This window comes from Mercenaria mercenaria, chromosome 10 (assembly GCF_021730395.1).
Source record: "Mercenaria mercenaria strain notata chromosome 10, MADL_Memer_1, whole genome shotgun sequence".
Taxonomy (NCBI): domain Eukaryota; kingdom Metazoa; phylum Mollusca; class Bivalvia; order Venerida; family Veneridae; genus Mercenaria; species Mercenaria mercenaria.
This window is the reverse complement of record NC_069370.1, coordinates 52,441,241-52,467,744: the sequence shown is the minus strand read 5'-3', so window position 1 is coordinate 52,467,744 and position 26,504 is coordinate 52,441,241. Positions and strand designations below refer to the sequence as shown.

The 26,504-nt window shown below is 36.0% G+C and overlaps 2 protein-coding genes across 4 annotated transcripts in view; one reads left to right on the top strand and one right to left on the bottom strand.

The window, feature by feature from the left end:
- Window positions 1–2,129, top strand: part of LOC123560301 (uncharacterized) — a 35,477-nt gene extending 33,348 nt beyond the window's left edge. Inside the window, exon 5 of the mRNA XM_045352517.2 lies at window positions 942–2,129. Within this exon, the coding sequence (XP_045208452.2) occupies window positions 942–1,045 (104 nt within the window). The 3' untranslated portion in view covers window positions 1,046–2,129. The remainder of the gene's footprint in view (window positions 1–941) is intronic.
- Window positions 2,130–19,663: 17,534 nt separating this feature from the next.
- On the bottom strand, window positions 19,664–23,122 carry LOC123561563 (anaphase-promoting complex subunit 13-like). 3 transcript variants are annotated; one of them, XM_053553090.1, is made up of 2 exons: window positions 22,982–23,122; window positions 19,664–20,269 (listed from the first exon to the last, which is right to left on the bottom strand). In XM_053553090.1, exon 2 carries the CDS (start codon window positions 20,254–20,256, stop codon window positions 20,026–20,028), a length of 231 nt encoding a protein of 76 aa, XP_053409065.1. In that variant the 5' UTR covers window positions 20,257–20,269; window positions 22,982–23,122; the 3' UTR covers window positions 19,664–20,025. The 3 variants fall into 3 exon arrangements, with proteins under 3 accessions (XP_053409065.1, XP_053409066.1, XP_053409064.1); XM_053553091.1 differs by having other exon boundaries at window positions 22,994–23,078; XM_053553089.1 differs by lacking the exon at window positions 22,982–23,122 and adding an exon at window positions 22,801–22,907.
- Between the last annotated feature and the right edge of the window lie 3,382 nt (window positions 23,123–26,504).

Sequence of the window (26,504 nt, the reverse complement as noted above, 5' to 3'; positions counted from 1 at the left end):
CTTAAATTTTCAGAGTCTGTGCTGTGTACTTGAAGTGTACTAGTGACCTTCTGCGTACATGCTGTGTACTCGTCGAAATAGTATGCGGCATGTACGCGGCATGCGGTGTATGTAAAATGTACTCCTCTGGCGTACTACAGTGTTCGCGGCATATACACAGCAAATACGCAGCATGTACGCCACACGGGCTTACTTCTGTAAGGGATGTGATATCGACGAAACCAGGTGTAAAAACACTACAGGTAAGTTAACGGGACTGAAAAATCTCATCGAGCTAAACAAAATATCGAGCTAATCATATCGAGGTAATGATAAATAATTACATTAAAATATATAGGGAAAAATCGGGACCGACTAAAACACATCATGCTAACTGGAGTATCAAGCTAACCGATATCGAGGTAACGATATTCAACTGTATATACATTTCAAATTTTGTATGTTATAACCTAAGTAAAATGAGGTGTTTTATCTAGTACATATATATCTTAAATATGAGATAAGTCATGTGGCTGTCATTTATTGGCTGAAAATTTCAAATAAAGAATATTAAATCAAATGACAAAAAAGATAATTATTTAGGCTATTGTCTGCCACACTGAGCTTTGCTCTCACAATGGTGAGGAAACGCATGACAATTTAGACAAAACAGAACAACAAATAAAATTCAAAAACTTGTCAACTTTGTTGTATCATTTACTCCTCATTTGTTGTGATGTCATGTTGTTGAGCCTATCACCTGCCAACAGGACATCATAACAACATGATAGATAAGTATAATTTTAAAATAGATCACCCTATATATTTTGATGCATATGAACAATACAGCGCTATATTTCAACTAGACCTATCATATTCCATTAAATTTTAATTAAAATTCAGTAAATAGTATTTTGCAATAATTAATGATATTGACATGTTTATTTTTGTTTTGTTTTTAGGCACCAGTTACAGCCAAACATATTACGTCCAACATGTGACAGACAGGAACATTGACCACAGCTCATTGATGAATAATCTCGTGCATGAGGAAACAGGGGACTGAGACTAATCAGCTGCCAATGTACAGTGTTAGACGCCTCCTGTGTTACATGCAAATATGTCACAGGAAACTAACTATAATGTTAAATGTTTTTGTGAATTTATGAGGCATTTTAAAAGTGGAAAATACCCATTTGCTGCAAATGTACATTGTGAGTTTTACCTGCATCTCAGAGGAGCATCATATCAATCATATAATTGACAGTGGATAAATCATAATTATCATTTACAAGGCATAAATCATAGCATTGATGATGAATAAATCATAGCATTGATGATGAATAAATCATATGATTGATGATGGATAAATCATAGCATTTACAAGACATAGATACTATCATAGGTGATTGATAAACCATATCATTTACAAGGCATAAATCATATCATTGATGATGGACAAATCATATACTAGTATTTGATGATGGATGAATTATAAGAGACAGTATAACCGGTATTCCATTTCTTTACTGAGAAAACTGGTTTTTGTAAATACTTCATGCGTAAAAATGCTTTACTATGCTTCATTTAGTAAACTGCTTCAAGAACTATTCAGAAGCATAGTTTAGGACAGTGGTGAAAGTGCTAACTGTTGGTATTAATACTGAAACTTCGTTCGAAAAAATTGTCATTTGTACGGAATTGTTCTAATAAAGATAGTTTTACTGTACATTGGACATTTGCAATTTAAAATTCTGTTCCTGCACACCGATCTGGTGTTTCCAGTGATTTTACCCATGCCATCAAAACCAGTCTGGCAGCCCCGTTGATGACAACTAGCGATTCATGGATTGATTGTATATTGTTTATGTAAAATACAAAAAAATCAGGTACCTTGATAGTTTCTCTCCCTTCCTTATAGTTTATTTTTCGATTCAAAATATGCAATTTTATGGTAAGAACATAACGTTACGCTACAAACAATAAAGCTAAAGTGAAACTTTGTTATTGTATGTCATTTCTGTTTACGGATGTTAATATCCTGCGCTCTACTATAAGAAAGAGTGCAACAAAGAATGAATTTCTATTTGTTTTATTTATTCTGTTATTTTTAAAATACGGTATGCAAGAAAAATAATTAATCTGTGAGAATAAAAACCATATGTAAGATATGCAAGAATATATATATCAGTCATGTGTTTAGGATTTGGATAGAAATATCTGTCACTTGGCCACCTGCACATGGGCCCTCAAAATGGATGTTTCTATCCGATTTGTAAACATATGACAGATATTATTATAAAATCATTCAATTTTACAGGCATAAAATTCATTGTTTTGGCACAAATGTCTGTGTCTTGGGGACACAAATTCATGCATTTCAAATTCTAAAGATACAATAACTGGAGATTAGTCTGTTAAGATTACATTTCACCAAATTAACTCTTATCATGCTGGACATGATTGATTCTACCTTTGCGACCAGTGCAAATCATGATCAGCCTGCACATCAGTGCAGTCTGATCATGACCTGCACTGTTCGCCATTCAGTCAGTTTCCTTTTGGTGAGCACTCTTTTTAAAATATCCTATCTACATCTTGGTTGGGCGACGAGGACAGGAAATCACTACCAGTGAAAATATTTCTTGTATTGAACGCTAAATAAATTCAAATAAGTGTAAATTTTCACATGTTCACATGTAGAACAAAATCTGATTAATCACTTTATAGAATGCTTTTTAACAGATATTGTTTATTATACCCCCACCAAACATGTTTGAGGGGGGTATATAGGAGTCAGTTTTGTCGCTTTCCGTTGCGTCCCGTCCCGTCGCGTCCCGAAATCCATTATCTCAGTTATTACCAAATGGATTTGATTCAAACTTAAAATACATGTTCCACCTTATCACCCACATCATGTGACACAAGGTGCATAACTCTTGACACCAAGTTTTCATGAATTATGTCCCCTTTTACTTAGAATTTAAGGTTAATTTTGTTGTATTTTCACTATATCTCAGTTATTACTAAATGGATTTGATTCAAACTTAAAACAGATGTTCCACCTCATCACCCACATCATGTGACACAAGGTGCATAACTCTGACACCATTTTTTTAATGAATTATGCCCCTTTTTACTTAGAATTTAAGGTTGATTTTGAGGTATTTTCACTATATCTCAGTTACTACTGAATAGATTTGATTCAAACTTAAAATAGATGTTCCACCTCATCACCCACATCATGTGACACAAGGTGCATAACTCTAACACCATTTTTTTTAATGAATTATGTCCCCTTTTACTTAGAATTTAAGGTTAATTTTGTTGTATTTTCACTATATCTCAGTTATTACTAAATGGATTTGATTAAAACTTAAAATAGTTGTTCCACCTCATCACCCAGATGATGTGACATAAGGTGCTTAACTCTGACATAAATTTTTTATGAATTATGTCCCCTTTTACTTTAAATTTAAGGTTGATTTTGATGTATTTTCACTATATCTCAATTATTACAAAATGGATTTGATTCAAACCTCATCTCCCACATCATGTGACACAAGGTGCATAACTCTGACACCAATTTTTCATGAATAATGCCCCTTTTTACTTAGAATTTAAGGTTAATTTTTATGTATTTTCACTATATCTCAGTTACTACTGAATGGATTTGATTCAGACTTAAAATAGATGTTCCACCTCATCACCCACATCATGTGACACAAGGTGCATAACTCTGACACTAATTTTTCTTGAATTGTGTCCCCTTTTACCTAGAATTTAAGGTTAATTTTGATGTATTTTCACTATATCTCATTCTGATTGGCTTAGAGCCAAAGGGAAGTAACCTTTTTTTTAACTTTTGTACTGAGTTTCTTCCCCTTAAATTCCAGGAATAAGTCTGTTTTTAGAAATCCTATAATTAGATTTTCAATATTTTAGGTATTTTTCTAACTTTTTGATTATAAGTCCTATGTAAAAAGTAAAAACATGTTTCTGTTCTAACATGGGTCGTTAAGACACTTTTTTGTATTCACTTTTAGTGTATCTCTAATATTAGAGATTTAATATATTTACTAGTATTACTATACTAGTATTATACTAGTATTACTTATATGTGGAAGCCCAGGATGAAGTACTCCAAAGTATTTTTAAGATTTCTTATGGTTGCCATTCTTCTGTGACAAGACCGTATGGTGGGGGTATGAGTCACTTCTGTGACAGTTCTAGTTTCTTATAACAAATACTTTTCTCAATGGGCATTTGCCTATTTCTAGATGAAATACTTAGGATTTTATTTTCCTAATGACCATTTCCTTGTTGTGACAGATCATGCCAGCCTCACGATGGCTACTGCTTTCTCTATTTCCTGTAGGATTAGCATCTGAAAATTACTTCCGCAGAAAGTAGTGACCTCTGTACTCTTCTTTAACTTTGAACTGTTCCTTCTTAAGAAAGGAGAAAATTTTCAAAACCGTTTTATAGGCAATGAACTTGACACTCATATTTTGGTTATCAATACAGGCATCAGGAATAGAACTCTTTGCTATTTTTACACCTCTAGAGTCAGAAACTGTGATAACAGCAAAGTGGTGAAAACTGCAATATAATTATAAACCTTTCAAACATTTTTAAATCACTTTTCTACAATGAAAAGAAAGGCAAACAGTTTTCTCAATATGATATGACTTATCACAAATGAGACAGGGATTGACTGTAACCAATGGTATATCTTTTACCAGAGCATGCTTATTAGGTCGTGAAGAATACAATTCTGGCAAAACATGATCCAATTTTAGCACTTAAGTTTGGCTAATGAAATAATGCTGTGAACTTTAAGTGAAATGTCTTACCATTATTTTGCAATTTTTTTTACAATCGTTTACTTAACGGTAGGTATATAAATAGAGCAATGATACAAAAAGCTACCACCAATTCAATGCAATGACACATTTTCCAAATCTATGGTTGTATACATTCCCAAAAATCACTTTGAGAGTTATACCCTCCCCCAAACCAACCCCCACTCCTGATGGTACCAACCAACTTTATTGGTTCATCAGCTATTATGTCTAAAACCATATTTTGCCATTAAAAATCATATGAGCTGCGTCATGAGAAAACCAACATAGTGGCTTTGCGACCAGCATGGATCCAGACCAGCCTGCGCATCTGTGCAGTCTGGTCAGGATCCATGCTGTTCGCTTTCAAAGCCTATTGCAGTTAGAGAAACCATTAGCAAACAGCATGGATTCTGACCAGACTGCGTGGATGCCCAGGCCAGTCTGGATCCATGCTGGTCGCAAAGCCACCATGTTGGTTTTCTCATGGTGTGGCTCATATATTACTTTTCTGAAGAACCTGAATAAAATAATTCATGTAACTTTGTCTGTGTAGGGAAGGGACAAGATCTTTTGACACCATGATACCAGTGAAGTAAACTAAATTATTTCAACAAGACTCTCTGCCATTCAATTAATGTTCAAATGAAATGAGTTATTGCTGTCTCTAGATCATTTTTGAAGACAAATTTGCAACTGTCTCCCTAAATAAATAAATGCTCATTAAATGATAGCTTTTGTACTGGGAATTAAAATGATTAATGCAAGGTTCAAATTATCCAGTAATGCAATAATTGAAATTTCACAACAGGGTCAAAGCATTCTCTAGTTATTGTTTGGCTACTGATGGATGGACACAAAGATTAACCGAGAGATAAATCAAGATGAGAAAGACTAATAATATCTGTCATGTGTTTAGAATCGGATAGAAATATCCGTCCCAAGGGCACCTGCGCATTGGGCGGTAATGAGGCTTGCCTAGTTGTCATTAACAGCACGAGAGTCATCTGGCATGGGGGGTGCCAGATGGGTTTTGCCGGCATGGGTAAAATCACCGCCAGTCCAGTGTGCAAGAAAATATTCCCCTTCTTTTTCCAATGCTGGCATAAAAGTCGGATGTATGGATTCACAAAGACCCATAATAACCAATGCAAGCACAAGCACCAGCCATTTTGACAAATATGTGTCAAGCTCACAGCAAAACATGTTCCAAACAAAATTTGCAACTTTAATAATGCATTGAAATTTTGTGTTTTTTGTCATTATTTCAGTCTGTTGGATATAAAATATTTTCTCCTGATGGCAATAATCCGTATTGGAATCACGATTTAAAAACTCCTTTGCTTTTAACAAAACATCTTTGTCAGGAATAAGATATTTAATGAAGAAATTGTTGTTACAAAAAAACATTTCCTTTTCAAAAGTACATCAGGATTATCAATACGTCCGTGTTTTTAGATAAAGATGTCATATCTGGTTTGAGGGCAACTGTTTTTGGCAGTAAAAAGGCCCTTGCTGAGTAACAGTTACCTGAGAGATGGATATTACCACCTGTATTTATAACCAGTGACTGATTATTTTTCTTGCAAACTGTATTTAACAAATGATAGAATAAATAAAGCAAAAAAAAAAAAAGCAATTTTTCTAATAGCAGTGTATACTACATTAAGTGCGGGAAATCAATGTCTGTAAGGGAAAGTGATGTCCACTTACGTTTTTTTTTGTTTGTAGCGTAATGTTGTGTCTACCATTAAATAAAGTATTCTGAATCGAGAAATATACTTTAATGAATGGAGAGAAACTAACAAGGTTATCTTGTTTTTTCATATTTTACATAAACAAAATATAATCAATGCATGAATAGACAGTTGTCATTAACACCACAAGAGTCATCTGGCATAGGTGGGTGCCAGATGAGTAATTTGCCGGTATGGGTAAAATGGTAAGTTAAGAGATTACTATTTGATTAAATATAATCGTACAGTAAAGTATGTAATGCGCCTATTTATACATTGAAGCTTAATATGATTCTTTATGTTGATATAGCAAATGGAGCCAGAATATATCCAAAGTTGTTCAGTAAAATCATTTCTCTGTTCTCATGAACACATTTTTGACTCACATAAAATAAAATTTGTAGTAAACTAAATTATTTTAACAAGCCTCTCTGCCATTCAAGTAATGTTCAGATGAAATGAGTTAATGCTGTCTATAATATTTGAATACAAATAAACATTTGCAAATGTCTCTATAAATGCACATTAAATGTAACATGCAAGCAAAGTACCATTTTAAGTGCATTTGTCCCCCGAAGCCAGTTGTTGTGTGTGTAATTGACCTTACGCCAGTGTTGATTGACAGTTTCCAACTGACCAATCAGATAACAGAACTGATAAGCCTTGTTGTTAGCCGCCATTTTGTCCGTCAAACTTAGTGCCGGACTCGCCAGTCAAAGAATATAAATACCACCGAAAAATCGTCCAAAATGGTAAAAAGGTGACGTTACGACACCTTTACATCAGACACAGGGAAGAGAGTGTAATACTTGAGCGCTTCCCTTTTCCAAATCCACTCTCAGACCTTGAATATTGTCAACGATGTATCAGGCTCTGTGGACATCCTCAAGAATAGTTGATCTTAAAAATCTTATAAGAGTGTTTAAAAGCAAAGCAATCGACTTAGCACTCATTGTGTTATAACGTTTTAATTATTTCATTTAAATCAGTGTAAAATTCTATGAAAATTAACTTTCTTATTTAACAAAAGTGCCTAGTATTCTTTATTCAATAGTAAAAATATTCCATCAGTTACCAGAATAACTGGTATGTACTGATAAAACACAAGTATTTGATGTTCTATATTATTTGAATGGTAACGTGTAAATATTATGCCTTAATGTACCGGAAACATGATTTATGCATTTTTTAAGGTTTACATCAATCTCTCACTGGTGTATGTTAAGTCATACCTGGGTGATAATACAACAAATAATAAACATGATAAAAAACTATGATTAATATAAGATTATTTTAATGAGTCTAATCAACAATTTTCCAGGCGCTCAAAGTTTTGACTTAGCACTCGGTGTGTGCTTTCGTTCTAAATTTCATTTTAATAGACAGCGTAAAGTTCGTCTGAAATTCCAGAAAAAATAGCATATTTCGTATAAAGAACATATGTTCTTAAACAAAAAATTATACATTCATTCTGTATACTTTATAAAGAAATTTGGTAGGCTCAAACATTGTTTTAAGCTGCGATGCGCTGGTATATGTCTTGAAATATGAGTATGGACTATATCATCGCCTTGGACTATATCTTATTTATTTATCATTTACACGTTTTAATTCTAATAAGAGAACTTTCTTTACGTATACTTAAAACACATCATGTCTAAGTATTAGACATTAAATGCTATGTATCTGAATAATGTTGAACAATGATATGAGCATCTTAAATGAGTTCCGGTACTTCGAAATCCGACGTTTCTTGAATGACACAAGTGACAATTTTTACATGTAAATTACCTTATTTAATTTATCTAATTATTTTGAAATAGGATTCAGAATCCACAGTCTGATTTCAACCTTAATTAATGAAAATCAATGTTCTAGTCTGCTTAATATAGTCATACCCTACATGATTTCCGGGAGATCGAAATTTGACGTTTCTATAATGAAAAAGAAACGGACAATTAAAAAAAAACCCCACAAAATCAGCTATAATGGTTTCAGAGATTTCCGTCTTTTTTACGTGTTTTCCGCTCGGCCCCCTGCCTTGTTTAGTTTTTCTCAGACTCGGGTGCAGTTCCCGGCTTTTAACAACAACGTATCGTTGTTTTTTGTAGAATTTATGTTTCGCTACAGAACATCCACTTATTAACGATTGTGTTTTGTCTTTTCACTTTAGAAATACGTGTAAATTGAGGTAGCGTACGCCGAAATCAACTAGAATGTCCGGCAAAATATTTCTGCCGTCGCCATTTGATTCCTTTGTTTGTCGGGCCTAGCATGAATTGTTCCCCCTGAAAACTGGTAGGCGTGGCTACAGGCTATCTGGCGTAAGGTCAATTGATAAACTGGTAAAGAAGAGATGCAAATCCACAATAGACATTGTATATGCCTGTTCTAACAGGAGTATTGACTTTCAATTTGAGCAATACCTTTTATTTTTGGAAGGGGTGTTCACAGAATATTTACTGACTGAGTAACAAACAGCGCAGACATCTGACAATGACCGGTCTGCACATCTGCACTGGTCCCAAAGGCAGAATCACTGGTTGCCAGCAGGATAAAGGTTAACAAGTGAATGAAGTATTGCCATGCAATACAAAGTCCCCTACTGGAAGGCACCTAATTTTTTCTACTGCAGTATAACATAATGAACTGATATCTGTCAATGATGTATAAACAATATTGTACTACATATACAATATGTTATAACATTATAACAACACACTTGGATTAAAATGTGCATATATAAAAACCCACAGTTGTTTTCATATTGAATTTTTTTGGCTGATTATAAAAATGTTATCATGTAAGTTATTTATAGTAACAACAAAGGGAAATTAATCTTTAAAAAAAAAAAAAAAAAAAAAAAATTAATAATATAAGTCCACAAGAAACTCTTTACCAGGTAGAGATAGGTCAAAATACACCTAAAAATTGGATGTAACATGCATGCTGTACCACAGAAAAGTGGTCTCGATTTTTCTCTACTGCCAGTAATAAAAAAGTTACAATAAAATCTATTTATAGTAACAACAAAGGGATGTAATTCTAAAAACAAGGGTGCCTCATGGTGGTGAACATTTGGTCCAAGTTACATCAAAATCCCTCCATGCATGAAGAAGAAATGTTCCATACAAAGTCATTCTTGAATTTGACCTTTGACTTCTAAATATGACCTTGACCTTAGACCTAGGGACCTGGTTCTTGCGCATGACATGTTGTCTCATCCAGGGGAATATTTGTGCCAACTGATATCTAAATCCTGCTTTGCATGACAAAGTTATAGACCGGACAGGAAAAAAATCCTCTTGACCTTTGATCTCAAATTGTGACCTTGACCTTTAAGCTAGGGTACTGGGTGTTGCGCATGACATGTCGTCTCATCATGTGAAACATTTGTGCCAAGTAATATTAAAATCCCTTCATGGATGGCAGAGTTATGGACGGGACAGGAAAAAAACTCTGTTGACATTTGACCCCCAATTGTGACCTTGACCTTTGAGCTAGGGGTCCGGGATTTGCGCATGACACGTCGTCTCATCATGGGGAACACTTGTGCTAAGTAATATTAAAATCCCTTAATGAATGTCAGAGTTATGGACCGGACACGAAACAGACCCTGTTCATGCTATGTTAACATTTGACTGCTAAGTGTGACCTTGACCTTTGAGCTAGGGTCTGAAAGTTGTGCATGACATATCGTCTTATTATGAGGTACATTTGTGCCAAGTAATATTAAAATCCCTTCATAGATGGGAGAGTTATGGACCGGACAGGAAAAAAACCTTGTTGACCTTTGACCTCCAATTGTGACCTTGACCTTTAAGCTAGGGGTCCAGGTTTTGCGCATGACACGTCGTCTCCTCATGGGAACATTTGTGCCAAGTAATATTAAAATCTCTTCATGGATGGGAGAGTTATGGACCGGACAGGAAAAAAGCCCTGTTGACCTTTGACCTCCAATTGTGACCTTGACCTTTGAGCTAGGGGTCCGGGATTTGCGCACGACACATCATCTCATCATGGGGAACATTTGTGCCAAGTAATACTAAAATCCCTTCAAGGATGGGGGAGTTGTGGACCGGACAGGAAAAAAGCCCTGTTGACCTTTGACCTCCTATTGTGGCCTTGACCTTTGAGCTAGGGGTCTGGGTTTTGCGCATGACACGTCGTCTCATCATGGGGAACATTTGTGCCAAGTAATATTAAAATCCCTTCATGGATGACAGAGTTATGGACCGGACACGAAATTGCGGACGGACGGAATGACGGAATGACGGAATGACAGAATGACGGAATGACAGAATGACGGAATGACGGAAAGACGGAATGACGGAAAAGAGCATTCCTATAGTCCCCAAAACTGGTTTTTAACCAGTAGGGGACTAATAAGCAGACACTGTCAATTTTTGCAAGTTTGTCTAATTCAACAGTCATAACTCTGGAAACACTAATGTCTTAACAAGAGCTCGTAGAACTGGAAATGCCCCCCTTGATGCATTCAGTAATTTTATTGCACAAGGAACAGAAATTATTTGGTCACTGTACACAAAACTTCTACTGTTCTGGGTCCATGTGATCTTGACCTTTGATCTATTGACCTCAAAATTAATAGGGTCATATGATGGTCATGATCAACCCCCCTTTAAAGTTTCTTGATCCTAGGCCCAAGCGTTTTCAAATTATCATTCAGAAACAGTTTAACTGTTCTGGGTCACTGTGACCTTGACCTTTGATCTACTGATCTCAAAATCAATAGGGGTCATCTGCTGGTTATGACCAGCCTCCCTATTATCTTTCATGATCCTAGGCCCAAGCATTCTTGAGTTATAGAGATGCACATTAATGTATTCTATTTGATTGAATTTCAATAAAATTTACTTCAGTTGTTACAGACACCATCAGTTTCTTGAGTTTTTAGCTCACCTGAGCACAAAGTGGGCTTTTGGGATCCCCCTGTGTCCGTTGTTGTAAATTTAGCAGTCTTATTAAAGCTGATTTATTAATTGATTCTACTGATGAGAAACTTTGGCCTCTGCTACTTGAGTTGTCATTCACCAGTTACCCTCATATATTGCTTGGGACTGGAGTGTGTATCATTTTATCAGGGTATGTTGTCATCATGTACCATCGTAAACATGTCTGGTTTGTTAGAGTTAGAGGTGGCTCCGTATTTGGGATGGTACCATCAGTCAACGGTTATCCTCATAAATATCAGGGGTAATCTTTGTCTTTCATTACTATGATACACTCCAAATATGGGAGGGTACATACTTTTGTATATAAACCTAGGTCAGAACTAGGGAGAGATTCTTTACTTTTGGCTCGGACTTTGAAAATACAGATCATAGAAACAAGAAACATAATATTTTACAATTATAATAAAATAAGTTACTTTAGACCAGAGGAATGAGAGTATTATAATTTTGATGACTTTACTTCCATCACTAGACAAAATCTCATAATAAACTAACATTGAAAATTGGAATTGAAGTGTATTTTATCAACGGAGTATAAACCTACGTTTTTCAACACCGTTGTCCGTCGACGGCGGCATCAATAATTTGACTGTTAACACTCTAGAGGTCACAATTTTGGCCAAATCTTAATGAAACTTGGTCAGAATGTTACCCTCAATAAAATCTTGGACGAGTTTGATATTGGGTCATCTGGGGTCAAAAATTAGGTCACCAGGTCAAATCAAAGGCAAAGCTTGTTAACACTCTAGAGGTCACAATTTTGGCCCAATCTTAATGAAACTTGGTCAGAATGTTGCTCTCAATAAAATCTTTGATGAATTTGATATTGGGTCATGTGGGATCAAAAACTAGGTCACCAGGTCAAATCAAAGGAAAAGCTTGTTAACACTTTAGAGGTCACATATTTGGCCCAATCTTAATAAAACATGGTCAGAATGTTACCCTCAATAAAATCTAGGACGATTTCGATATTGGGTTATCTGGGATCAAAAACTAGGTCACAGGGTCAAATAAAAGTAAAAGCTTGTTAACACTAGAGGTCACAATTTTGGCCCAATCTTAATTAAACTTGGTCAGAATGTTACCCTCAATAGTCTTGGACGAGTTTGATATTGGGTCATCTGGGGTCAAAAACTAGGTCACCGGGTCAGATCAAAGGAAAAGCTTGTTAACACTGTAGAGGCCACATTTATGACTGTATCTTCATGAAACTTTGTCTGAATGTTAATCTTGATAACCTCTAGGTCCAGTTTGAATATGGGTCCTGTAGGGTCAAAAACTAGGTCACCAGGTCAAATCATATGAAAAGCTAGTTTACACTGTAGAGGCAACATTTATGATCATATCTTAATGAAACTTGGTCAGAATGTTAAGCTTGATGATCTATAGGTCAACTTTAAATCTGGGTCAGGTGGGGTCAAAAGCTAGGTTACTAGGTCAAATCAAAGGAAAAGCTTGTGGACACTAGAGGCCACATTTATAATGTATCCTACGAAACTTAGTCAGAATGTTAATCTTGATGATCGTTAGGTCAAGTTCGAATCTGGGTCATGTGGGGTCAAAAACTAGGTCACCAGGTCAAATCAAAGGGAAAGCAATTTAACACTGTAGAGGCCACATTTATGACCATATCTTAATGAAACTTAGTCAGAATGTTAATCTTGATGATCTTTAGGTCAATAGGTCAGGTGAGTGATACAGGGCCTTCATGGCCCTCTTGTTTAAAATTCAAGCCTCTTGTTTAAAATTCAAGGGTTGTTAGTCTTGAGCCCATAAATGATATAGCTGGTTATGGCACTTTGCAATCTGATTTTAGGAACTGTTCAAGTAAAAAAAAAAAGAGAGAATTTTGTGGATGCGGGTGAAATATAAAATTTTGATCCCTCTGAAAACTTACTCTGACAATATTTCAGAGTTGAAAACTTACACTGGAGAACATTGCAAAATTAAATTTTAACTAGAAGATGCTTTTGTAAAAAAGCGCATGTCTCCCCCAGTGCATAGTTGTATAGGCAAGAAGTCAATAGGGGACAGGAGTGAAAGTCAAAGAGACACTGATGGTTGGCTGCTATAGGGATCATCTACTTGGCATGTCGAATCATACCACTAAGTTTCAACATTTTGGGCCTGGTGGTTCACAAGTTATGAATTGGAAACAGTTTTCCATGTTCAGGCCTGTGACCTTGACCTTTAATCGAGTGACCCAAAAATCAGTAGTGATCATCTACCCTGCATGTCCAATCATCCTAATAAGTTTCAACATTCTGGGTCAAGTGGTTCTTAAGTTATTGATTAGAAAGAGTTTTCTGCATTCAACCCTCTGTGGCCTTGACCTTCGATTGAGTGAACTCAAAGACATTCAGGGTCATCTACTCTGTAAGTCCTATCACCCTATGAAGTTTGAAGGTTCTAGAACAAATAGTTCTCAAGCTATAAACTGAAAGGATTTCCATGTTCTATCTGCTGTGACCTTGACCCTTATCAAAGAGACCCAAAAATCAATAGGGGTCATCTACTCTGCATGTCCATACATCCTATGAAGTTTCAACATTCCGGGTCAAGTGGTTCTCAAGTTGATCAGAAATGGTTTTTCATGTCCAAGCCCCTGTGACCCTGACCTTTAACAGAGAGACCCCAAAAACAATAGGGGTCATCGACTCTGCATGTCCAATCATCCTATGAAGTTTCAACATTCTGGCTCAAGTGGTTTTCAAGTTATTGATCAGAAATGACTTTCCATGTTCAAGTCCCTGTGACCTTGACCTTTAACAGAGTGACCCCAAAATCAATAGGGGTCATCTAATCTGTATGTCCAATCACCCTTATTAAATTTCAACATTCTGGGTCAAGCGGTTCTCATCTTATTGAAAGAGTTTTCTATGTTCAGCCCCCTGTGACCTTGACCTTTGGAGTGACCCCAAAAACATTTGGGGTTGTCTACTCTGTAAGTCCTATCGCCCTATGAAGTTTGAAGGTTTTAGGTCAAATAGTTCTCAAATTATTGACCAAAAATGGATTTCCATGTTCTGTCCACTGTGACCTTGACCTTTAATAGAGTGACCACAAAATCATAAGAGGTCATCTTCTCTGCATGTCCAATCATCCTATAAGGTTTCAACATTCTGGGTCAAGTGGTTCTCAAGTTATTGATCGGAAATTGTTTTCCATGTTCCAGCCCCTGTGACCTTGACCTTTAACAGTTACCCAAAAACAATAGGGGTCATCTACTCTGCATGACCAATTATCCTATGAAGTTTCAACATTCTGGGTCAAGTGGTTCTCAAGTTATTGATTGGAAATGGTTTTCCATGTTCAGGCCCCTGTGATCTTGACCTTTGATGGAGTTACCCCAAAAACAATAGCAGCCGTCTACTCCATAAGCCCTATCACCCTATCAAGTTTGAAGGTTCCAGGTCAAATGGCTCTCCAGTTACTGTCTGGAAATGAAGTGTGACGTACTTATGGACGGCAAAAACAATATGTCTCTCCCAGTGGGGTGGGGGGAGACATAATCAAAAATAGCCATTGAAATGTAATCGGCTTTAAATTTAAGAGAATCTTGGGATCATTTTTAATAGTTACCGTTAATTCAAGTTAGGATAAATGTTAGAGATCAACAATCTGTATATGGGAAACAGCAGAGATGTCCCTGGAGAGCAACAGTGACTTCTATAAGCTTTCTAGGCAGCTTCCATACTAGCAATCTGCTTGACAGAGTTCCAAGCAGTAAGTTATCCATATAAGTTACAACTGTCAAAGAACATTTACCCAAGCCCAAGGGTGTAGGAGCTAGGGTGGCAGGGGCGGTGCCTACTACCCCAATATATCGTGGAGCGGCAAAATGCCGAACTCATTTTTTGAAAAGGCTAGAAAATATAACTGAAAATAAATACAGTAGTCATCCATTTATCAGGCTGATATGCACATAGAATCTTGTTATATCGCTGACGTCATGCTAGATCACCTTGATGTCGGGTTTATTGTACAAAATCAATACACCGCAACAACCAAGGTTACTGTATTTTCAGGCCCGCCAGACTTGGAATATATGTGATACATTAATTAAAGTTTATCGTATTTAATTGCTTAGTACTGAACAGAGAGCAACAGTGACTTATGAAAGCTTTCTAAGCAGGTTCCATACTGAGCAATCTGCATGACAGAGCTTGGGCTTGGTCCTAGCAGTAAGTTATCCATATAAGTTACAATTGTCAAGGAACATTTAACACTATGAAATGAAATCCGGAAGAAAGGGAATGGTAACCTTAAAGAACATTGAACAGAAGATGATTTTGTGATGGAAAACTAAAAAGCACCAACCTGAACTGGGTACACCATACAAGAAGTACTAACAGCAGGTTTTAATACAATGACTTTCTTGCTTTCATAGTGTTTAAGAAAGAAATAGCAGTTTTTCAAAATGCTCTAAGGTATTTCAATAATTTCAACTTTGGCAGCATGGGCAAACAATTTGCTATGCAAGTATGTAACATGCAGAAAACGGGATAGCTCTGTATGTGGAGTTGTCCCTTTCATGCAGAGAACAGGTTAGTGGAAAAGCTGTCATTAACATGCAGAACAGGAAAATTCTTATGGAGTTGTCACTTTTATATGCAGAGAATAGGATAGTACTTAATATGGAGTTGTCACTTTCATGCAGAAAACAGGACAGTACTTCATGTGGAGACGCTGTCATTAACATGCAGAAAACAGGATAGTTCTTCATATGGAGTTGTCACTTTCATGCAGAAAACAGGACAGTACTTCATGTGGAGCTGTCATTAACATGCAGAGAACAGGATAGTTCTTCATATGGAGTTGTCACTTTCCTGCAGAGAACAGGACTGTACTTCATGTGGAGATCTTTTCAGTTTCCTGTAGGGAACATGATACTTCTACATGTGGTGAAGTTGTCAGTTTCTTGCACAGAACTAAGTTCTTCCCATGGGGAAGTTGTCAGTTGTTTCCTGTAGAGAATAGGACAGTACTCCGTGTGGAGAAGTTGTCAGCTACTTTAAGATCAGAAGGTTGTACTGCATATGGAGAACTTGTCAGTTTCTTGCAGGGAAGACGATAGTAGTCCTTATGGAGAAATTGTCGGAGAACAAATGTGGAGAAGTTGTCAGTTTCTTTCAAAGTAGAGTACTTCATTTGGAGAAGTTGTGATTTACTAGCAGAGAACAGGACAGTTCTGGTATTGAGAAGTGATGTCACAAACCAGGTCTCCAGCCATACTATATAATATATAATTATGTAATAATGAATTAAAAACTGTAAACACATAACTTTTAATTGCAGATGCACCTGCATTACAAAGTACACTATTAAAACTAAATGGTGTAATAATGTCTGACCTTCAGTTATGACAAAACATTCAGACCTTGCCTTGATGATCTGACATCCTACCATTTTCATAAAATGAATGTGTTTGCAAAAGAATGGTGTCATGCAACTGAAACAAGGCTTTTTGTACATTGCCTTAATAATATGAAAATTCAACCAAAGATTCATAAAGGGTTTTCAAGATATGAACAGGTCATAAAATTCATAGATCAAACATTTGGTCTTGATCAGGTGCAATAGGCACATGGGTTCAAGATGGCTGGAACATTCACCCAATGTTTCAGGGCTTTAAAAGATATGAATTAGCCACAAAATCTACTTGACTCAGTTCTGACCATGACCTCAGGTTGGCATACAATCCACCTTGGGTGATAGTAAGATCTTCTGAATTTTGATGTTATTATTAACTTATACTGTTTAAATTTTATCACAAGAGAAATATGTTTTTACAGATATATTCTTCTTTGACAATTTGTTTTTGTAAATGTTTTAACACGTGTTAACGAAGTCGATAAAGGGGCATAGTTTTGTAAAATTGCAAAACAGGGTTATGGAACCTGTACAATGCATATCGGCTCATGACAGTGGACAAGTGTGTACCGGTAAAGTTTCAATCCATTCCCATCAGTGGATACTGAGATACCAGCTTACATTCAAAAACTTAATCAAAAACTGCAAAGTCCAAAAAGGGGCATATTTTGTAATATTGCAAGATAGAGAAATGCACCTGTGCAATGTAGGTCAGTTTATCACTGTAAATAAGTGTGTGATGTTTCAATCCATTCCCATCAGTGGTTACTGAGATACCAGTTTATATACAAAAACTTAACCAAAATGGGATGTCGATGCAGACGCGTGGGTGAGCCCAATACCTCTACCTATTCTTTGAATAGTCGGGCTAATTAACAAACAAAATCCTGTTAATACCCTACAAGTCCTTTAGAATGATGCATAGTATAGTAAGACATCAAACAGCAATTATTGCAAATGTCTGGCATGACAAACAAACTCCATTTCTTGATCATTTTAACAAAATTAAAGAAAGCGTAATATACACTAGTCCTGTTCCAAAGAGCATGAACAATTTCAATATGATGTATACTTGTCCAGTCTAAAAATCATGTTTTGATGTAAAATAACTGCTGTTTATTTCTATCAAGAGGGTCATGATGGCTCTAGATCGCTCACCTGAGATTCAGAGCCTATACAGGCAAGAGAGTGTGCATCTTTGGAAGTGGACCATAATATGCTCCAGGTGTCAAAAGTTCCACAGTTGATTACATAAATAAGTGTGACAGAAGACAAACAGTTAAAACACTACATGCTTCTTAGGTCTTTAAAATTGTGGGGGGGGGGGGGGGGGGGGGGGGGGGGGGGGCGGGGGGGAACACACAGCCCGCTGGAGCAAGCTGAGGGTGTTTTAGGAAGGTATCTCTATATTGGTTATCTGCATCCAAGGATTCTAGACTGGCTCCCATCCCCATGTTTGTTCTTATTTAAGTTTCAAGTTTATTTATTTAGTCACGGCATATTACAAGCATGAGACTATAACAATTATTGTCAATATAATACACTTTCCATATATATCAGTTTATTCATTAAGAGGGAAGTAACTCCAGCAGGTTGTTTCTACAATGACATTTTTATTGCCCCTGGCTCCAAACAGGATGGTTCAGCAATCAGATATGTGCAATCTTGAGAGACTTAAAATTTTCTTATAAAATGTTTGCAGTATTTATATAAAAAATAACCTTGCAGCCAGGGAGCCTTTATGAGAAGAATTTGTTTAAAGGTATTTCTATAATTTGCTTAGTGGCCCCTAAAAACAGACTAGTGCCCCCATTTGAACATGTTGGGAAGAGGATCCTACAATGATTCTACAGACCAAGTGTGTGTTTGTGTTTGGATTTAACTGCTTTTTCAACAAATTTTCAGCCATATAAATAACAGTGTCTACTTGTAGCAGCAAGCACAATGCCTTACTTTATAGTGCAGCCTCAGTAGAATATTATGCTGCAAACACTTGACATGATACCCCATACAGTCACATTATACTGACACCGGGCTGACCAGTCCTAGTACTATCCTCTTAATGCTGAGCGCCAAGTAAGGAACCTACTAGTACCATTTTTTACGTCTTTGGTATGATGCGGCCAGGAATCCAACCCACAACCTCCTGCACTCTAAGCCGACGCTGTACCAATAGGCTACGGAGGCAGTCTACAAACCAAGTTTTGTGAAGATCCATCAGGTTGTTCATGATCAGATGTTGTTTAAAGGTATTTCTATCTTTTGATCTGGCGGCCCATTAAAAAAAAAGGCAAGTGCCCCTATTTGAATAAAGATTGGAAAGAACCTTTTAATGATGCTAAGACAAATTATGAAAACAAGTCCTTTAAAGGTATTTCTAATTTTAGCTCTAGTGGCTCCTAAAAGGGGTCGAGCTCTTCCTTTTGAACAAATTTGGGAAAGGACCTTACAGTGATGCTACAGACATTAAGGGGTGAACAAGAAGTCATTTAAAGGTTTTACCATGTTTATCTCTGGCGGCCCCTAAAAGGGATCAAGCTAAAAGATTTGAACAAATTTGTTAGAGGACCATGATGGGATGCTACTGACCAAGTTTGGTGCCATTCTGACCAGTAGTTTTAGAGGAGTTGATACTTTAAGTAAAGTGTGGAGGGATGGGCAGACAACGTATGATGAATTATCACAATAGCTCACCATAGCATTGTGTGCTCAGGTGAGCTTAAAACTCATACAGGTAAATAAACATATTCAAAAATCATCTTTTGAAAACCTTCTAAATATAATTTCAATAATACAGGAAAAATACAACTTATTCAAAAAGTATCTTTTGAAAACCAGCTAAATGTAACTTAAATATAAAGAGCTAATTTCCTAGATACATGAAAAGTTCCTCTGTAAGTAGTCCACAAGTCAACCCCCAAAAAACACTGATCTGAGCACACTTGTGCAGATTTCTAAAACACCAGCAGTCAATTCCAGGAATGAACAGATGACGAAATCCACCTTACTTCACTTAAATATTCATAAACCACTTGATAATTTGAATTTTCTTTGCCATCATCTTTAACTGGGATATTCAATTATACCAAGGTCATAACTTGCAAGACCACTTTTATTTTATGAACTGCTACTAGGAGGTGGCTGGTCATGTAGCGACGAGAGACCTAAATCTGTCCACTTCTGTTCTTGTTCTTTCAAAGTCTCTGTAGTTGGTCCGTTCTCCAACTGTTCGATTTCTGGTAATTCCATCTGCGGAACAGCAATGTCTTCTTCCGGAAGCTGGTCTTCCCGCCATTTTTCATCAATGAGATCCATTAGACGACCGTCTCTAGTGACTTCACTGTCCATTTTCTTGTTGCACCTGAAATGTAAAACAAAACCATTAAACAGACTGTACAACACAGTAACATGAGACAACATAGTAAGTAAATACAAACACATAAACCTTATAGTGACCTCTCTTTTCACGCTCTACATGAAATATTTAGAAACAAATTATAATTTCAAAGGGTGACAGCTATAAAATTTATGACAAAATTTCTAGTGAGTCTATGTCAAATACTTTTATAGATATGTACAATTAAGCCCCTATATGCATATTTTTTACAAAGTCATGGGCCATAACTCTGGTCTAGCTGAGTGAAATCCCAAACAAAACTCTGGGTGTACCACTTCACACACAAAGTATTTTAATTTATAGTTCTAACTATGTGTACCTTTAACCAAGGATACTTTTTTCTCCAATCGATTTATTTATGTAAAATTTCTATTTTTTTCTATAGCGGACTTCAATATTAATTGGCTACTAAATTTAAAATTCATTAAGTTGATTTTGTTCTCAAAATTTAAGTACTTTTCATCACCAAGCGGTTCACGAGAAGCAATTGTACAAGGTACTTCTATTTTTAGCTATTACCAACTGCCCCCATCTGAACAAATTTGGGAGAAGACATTATAATTATACTACAGACCAAGTATGATGAAGATCCATCAAGTTTTTTTTCAGCAGTTAATGAAAAGAAGCTGTTTAAAGGTTTTCTATTTTTACTTTTAGTAAATACTGGTGACTTGATACCTCAACAAGTTAGAACTACTGCGTATGTGCAATGCTATCACATGTAAACGCAGGTGAGTTATCATCATAAAACCTAACATTATACAGACTTGTGAAACAGTGGAGTACTGTAGACACCAAGAACAAATATTCAAATTATCCAGATGAAACAATTGTGCAAGCAGGTCCTAATGCCAAAATAAACTATTTTTAAAGACTTTAGATCTGTTACATGTGTCAGGAAACTGGTCCTGTCTGGATACTGGTTCCAAACCAGTACAACACATAATGAGTAGTTCAACAGTTTCAGAGTACACAGTGATACAGTATCTTTTCTTTCATGCCGAAAGCACAATTAATTACCAGTAATGAGCTACCACTAGCAACAACCACAGGAAAGATAACTCTTGCAAACTCCTGATTCAATATTTCCAAAAAATGTGACCCCAAAAAATTTAAATGCTTGAAATCACTTATTAAACCTAGCTTACTGTGTTGCATAGAAGATATCCTAAATACTGTATGATTTTTAAGACGGGAAAGTATGGAGACTGGAAATTATACACTTTTTTCCAATGTGAAAGTACCATGTATTTGAACGAGGCTAAAATTTCATTTTCATTTTTTTTACTGAATGGCTGCATAAACTCTCTAAAGAAATTAGGGAAAACTTCCTTTGTAATAGATAAGTAAGTCATAATAAAACAAATCAAATACCTATGATATTGGACAAAATATGCAATTAGCTGTGGCTACTTGCGCCTGAGGAACCTGAAACTCTATCAATAATCAAGGGAACACAAGTCTATATAAAAAAGAACCCCTTTTTTATATAAAGATCGAGGGGGGACTTTTATACAGACTTGTGTTCCCTTGATTATTATTCCTGTGCTTTTGCTAAAAAAAATAAATAAAAAGAATTATGTGTCAAAATCTAGGACATGATTTTTAACACCCAATAAAACTTTATCAGTAAATTTTATTTCAAAAACACAATTGATTTGTCTTTCATACACATACAAGTGTTCAAAAACATCATTTTCGTCTTGTAATCAAAATAGTCGAACTAATCCAATGTATACAGTTTGTTTTATATTGTGACGGTCAAACTGTAACAGCTGCAAAAGTCAGAAATTAAAAAGCAGCCACTCCGCGACAGTAAGCTTGTCTAGTAATCAAAACCAACAATGTTGATATAGGAGAGATCGTGTTTGTATACAAATTCTATTTTTAGAACTGATAAGACAGTGATCGGGTGGGCAGAAGCCGACCGTCCATGTTTTTTGTAAACAGTGATGTTTTTCTAACGGTCTAAACTTTCTTAAAATACAAATTACATAAATAATTTTTTGATCAATGGAAAGGTTATAAAACAAGCAATTTATTGATTACTTTTAATTGTTATTTCGAAATAAAATGGATTAATTATGAACGCTTAACTTACACTGTTTTTCTAAAGGTTGTGAAAATCACTACGCCGCTTTTAAAATTATATGTCATTTAAAACGGTTATTCATTGAAAAAAGATATTTGGATACAAAAATATGAAGATTGTTAGTATTTCAAATCTTTTTGAATTTTGAAAATCCATTAATGAGCAAAAAAGTTATTAAAAATTAAAAATTCTGATTCAATACGCAAACGGTGTTAAAATCATTTGTTTTGCCAACCACCAGATAAACAGATGTTAACGCGTGACGTCATGGCGATCTCTCCTATACTCCTGCCTGAAAATGCACAATAGTCAAATTAATTTAAAAATCATGGGACAATTCGTTTTGGAATAACCTATGCAGTTTAACCAATAAAAATTTCAAATCATAATGATGGGGTATTACCAAAACATCTGAAAAGTTATCTGTTGCTTCGAGATGAGACGAAATGATTAAATTGGGGACGAGTTGGCTAGGGGACGAAATGGATAGTGGCGCAGTTGACTCGATTATTAAGTTGTCAGTTGATACACCTTAGGCTTACGCAATGATTTATCATTTCACCATGAATTTTTCTATACTTGACCTTTTCTCTTACGGTATCACGTTGTCACTGCTAAAATAAACAACAAAATGGCCAACGTGCTGTATGGATATGAAACGACCTTGACCGACATGCGCGGTATTGTTTATTTTTAGAATAATGGACTCTTCCTGGTTGTAGGGTGGTAAATACAAAAGAATTCTAAAGTAATGGGGGCGGGAAATAATAAATTTGAAAAATCAGTAATAGATCTAACTTATGTATTTTTTGTTTGTTTGTTGTTTATAAGTCGGTCAATAGCTATTCATAGCTAATGTTGATTTGTTATGCCATACCGACAATAAATAAAATATGTATTGTATTGTATTGTTTGTTTGTTTTGGGTTTTTTGGTGACTCCAATTATGGAAGTATTGATTGGGAGGCTTTGCAGTCTAATGACTCTGTTGACCACATCACTTCACACTCAAGGATAACTTTTTATATCAGCATGTGATGGGGAACACTAGGCATAGGCAGGGCCAATCACCGTCGAGGTTAGATTTGATTTTTACTAATGAATGTGATATGACTAACGATCTAGAGTATCTTCCACCGATAGGTGCTAGTGACCACGCGTGTCTCTGTTTTAACTTCGCATACTATATATCAAGAAAGGTCCAAAGTGAACCAGGATTTAACTTCTATAAGGGAAATTACGCCTCTGCGAGGCAGGAACTCTCAAATTTTAACTGGGACAGTATTGAGTCAGACGATATAAACACTTTCTGGGATAATTTCACATCTGTATTAAATGATTGCGTCGATGCAAACATTCCTAAAGTAAATCCCTCCAACAAAACAAAGAAAAAACCATGGGTTGATAAGGAAGCACTAAGCGCTATCCAGGCAAAAAAGAAGGTTTGGAAGCAATATCGCATGTGTCAGACAAAACAAAACTATCAAAAATGCGCTGCTAAAAGAAATCAAGCAACAAAGATTTGTCGTCAATCTAAGTTAAATTTTGAACGCCTTCTTGCAAAGAACATTAAATCTGATAGTAAATTACGTGCGTTCACAGTCAAAAACTCATAGTGGTATAAGCGATTTGAGAACTGAGGATGGGTCACTATCAAATTCTGAACGACAGAAGGCAGAACTTTTGAACTCGTTTTTCTCGAGTGTTTTTACCGATAAAGATTTGGATAATGTTCCAGAACTTGAAGATAGGGGGTTCATTGGCCCATTAATTAGTATTAACATGGATGCATCGCGTGTAAGAAAGATTGCTTTAAAAACCAATAAATCTCCAGGCTTGGATCAGATTCATCCGTTGTTTTTAAAGGAATGCAGTGCTGAGATTAGTGACATAGTTTCCAAGCTTTTTACAATTTCTTTAGAGACTGGGATTTTACCAGATATATGGAAAAAGGCACAGGTAACACCAATTTTTAAGAAGGGGGATAAACATGTATGTGCGAATTACAGACCTGTAAGCTTAACAGTTATATTATGTAAAGTTTTAGAATCGTTTGTTCGCGATGCAGTTATGAAACATACGGAAACATTTGATCTTTTTACAAAGCAACAACATGGGTTTAGGTCAAACAGATCTTGTGTTACTCAGTTATTGGAAGTAATTGAGGAATGGTTAGATATCCTCGAAAAGGGTGGTGATCTGGATTGCATATACTTGGATTTTGCGAAGGCATTCGATACTGTTCCACATAAGAGGCTTCTAAATAAACTGTATGCTTAAAGCATTAGCGGTAATGTGTTAAGGTGGATTGAAAATTTTTAAAACAATCGTCAGCAGCAAGTCCGCATCGGTAATATGCACTCTAACTGGGCTGCAGTTAAAAGTGGTATCCATCAGGGCAGTGTTTTAGGCCCAACATTATTTCTGATTTACATTAATGATTTGCCTGAGGTTGTTGAAAATATTGTAAAATTATTTGCTGACGGCACTAAGTTGTATCGTGAAATATCAACTGACATGGATAGACAGAGTATACAGTCGGATTTATCAGCTTTATCAACTTGGTCAGATAAATGGCAACTAAAAATTAATGCCGGGAAATGCAAGTGTATGCATCTAGGGAAGAACAACAGTGGCACACAGTATTATATGCCTGATAGCTCTGGAAATACCCCTATTGAAAATATCAAAAAAGAAAAGGATTTAGGAGTAATCTTCGATGACGATCTCAGTTTTAATGAACACATCGCACAAAAAGTGAAAAAAGCCAAACAGTCTTTGGGGATGATCCGTAACACCTTTACTTCATTGGAAGCTGATATTTTTCTTCCTCTGTACAAGAGTTTTGTCAGACCTCATCTTGAATACGCAAGTATAGTGTGGACCTCAAAATTTAAAAAAGACATTATTTCAATTGAAAATGTCCAGAGGCGTGCTACAAAACTTGTGAGCGGAATGAAGGATTTTACATATGAAGAGAGACTTAAGAAATTAGGCCTGCCCACATTGTATTATCGACGTGAACGAGCCGATATTATACAACTTTTTAAGATAATGCATGGATATGACAAATCCTATATTCCTAACATAAAGTTTTCAACATCTACGTCTACAAGAGGTTACTGTTACAAACTATCTAAAAATCACGTGAACAGTCTAGTGAGTCAACATAGGTTTTCCAACAGAGTCGTAAATAATTGGAACAATATGTCCCAACAGACAGTAGTAGCAGAAAACGTGAATGCCTTTAAGAGTGCACTAAACACAGATTGGAAAAATAAAGATAATAAATTCACCCTTCAGTAGACTATGAAAATATTTCACCAGCCTTAATATGTGCGTACATGTGTAATATAAACTTTTATTGTGAATGTATGATTTAAATTGGGCCAACACGAGTCATGACTCAGAAGACGGCTATCAACATCAAGGTAAATCAAGGTAAATCATTTAACGCCGTTTTCAACAGTATTTCTACATCTACATCGGTACAACCAACAATCGATTTCCGATTATGGCTGGTCGGTACTGTCAGAGAAACAGTTGTTAAAGAAATTTAATATGTTACAGTATTATAAGTAAAAGATAAAATGACAGTATGCTACAGTTAAAATAGGACAGAATGGAAGAATTACATAGTGACCACCGCCAGCCTCTCTGTAAAGATACTGAGGCTGGGGCTAGCTTTGACTGATGTGGGGAGGGAGTTCCAGAGACGGATGGTTCTAGGGAAATAAGAGTTAGCAAAGTATTGGGTGCTGGAATAAGGAATCAAGTAGTTAAGATTTCTAATGGGGGTCAGGTAACCTTGGTCAGTTGCGACGGTCTGGGTCCTTATTTTGTAAAACAGGTATAATGAACAGTTTAACCTACGATACTGGAGAGTTTTTCATTCAAGGGATTTCAACATTTCAGTTATGTACACTAGATGTGTAGTTGTAATCATTCATTCATTACATACCTAGCTGCTGACCTTTGGACTCGTTCAAGTTTATGGGTAAGAGATTATTTATTTGCATCAATATTAACGGTCAGATAATTAACTGCTTGATGTACGCAGATGATCTCGTCCTCCTTGCTTCTACCAGAAAAGGTCTGCAACAGAAAA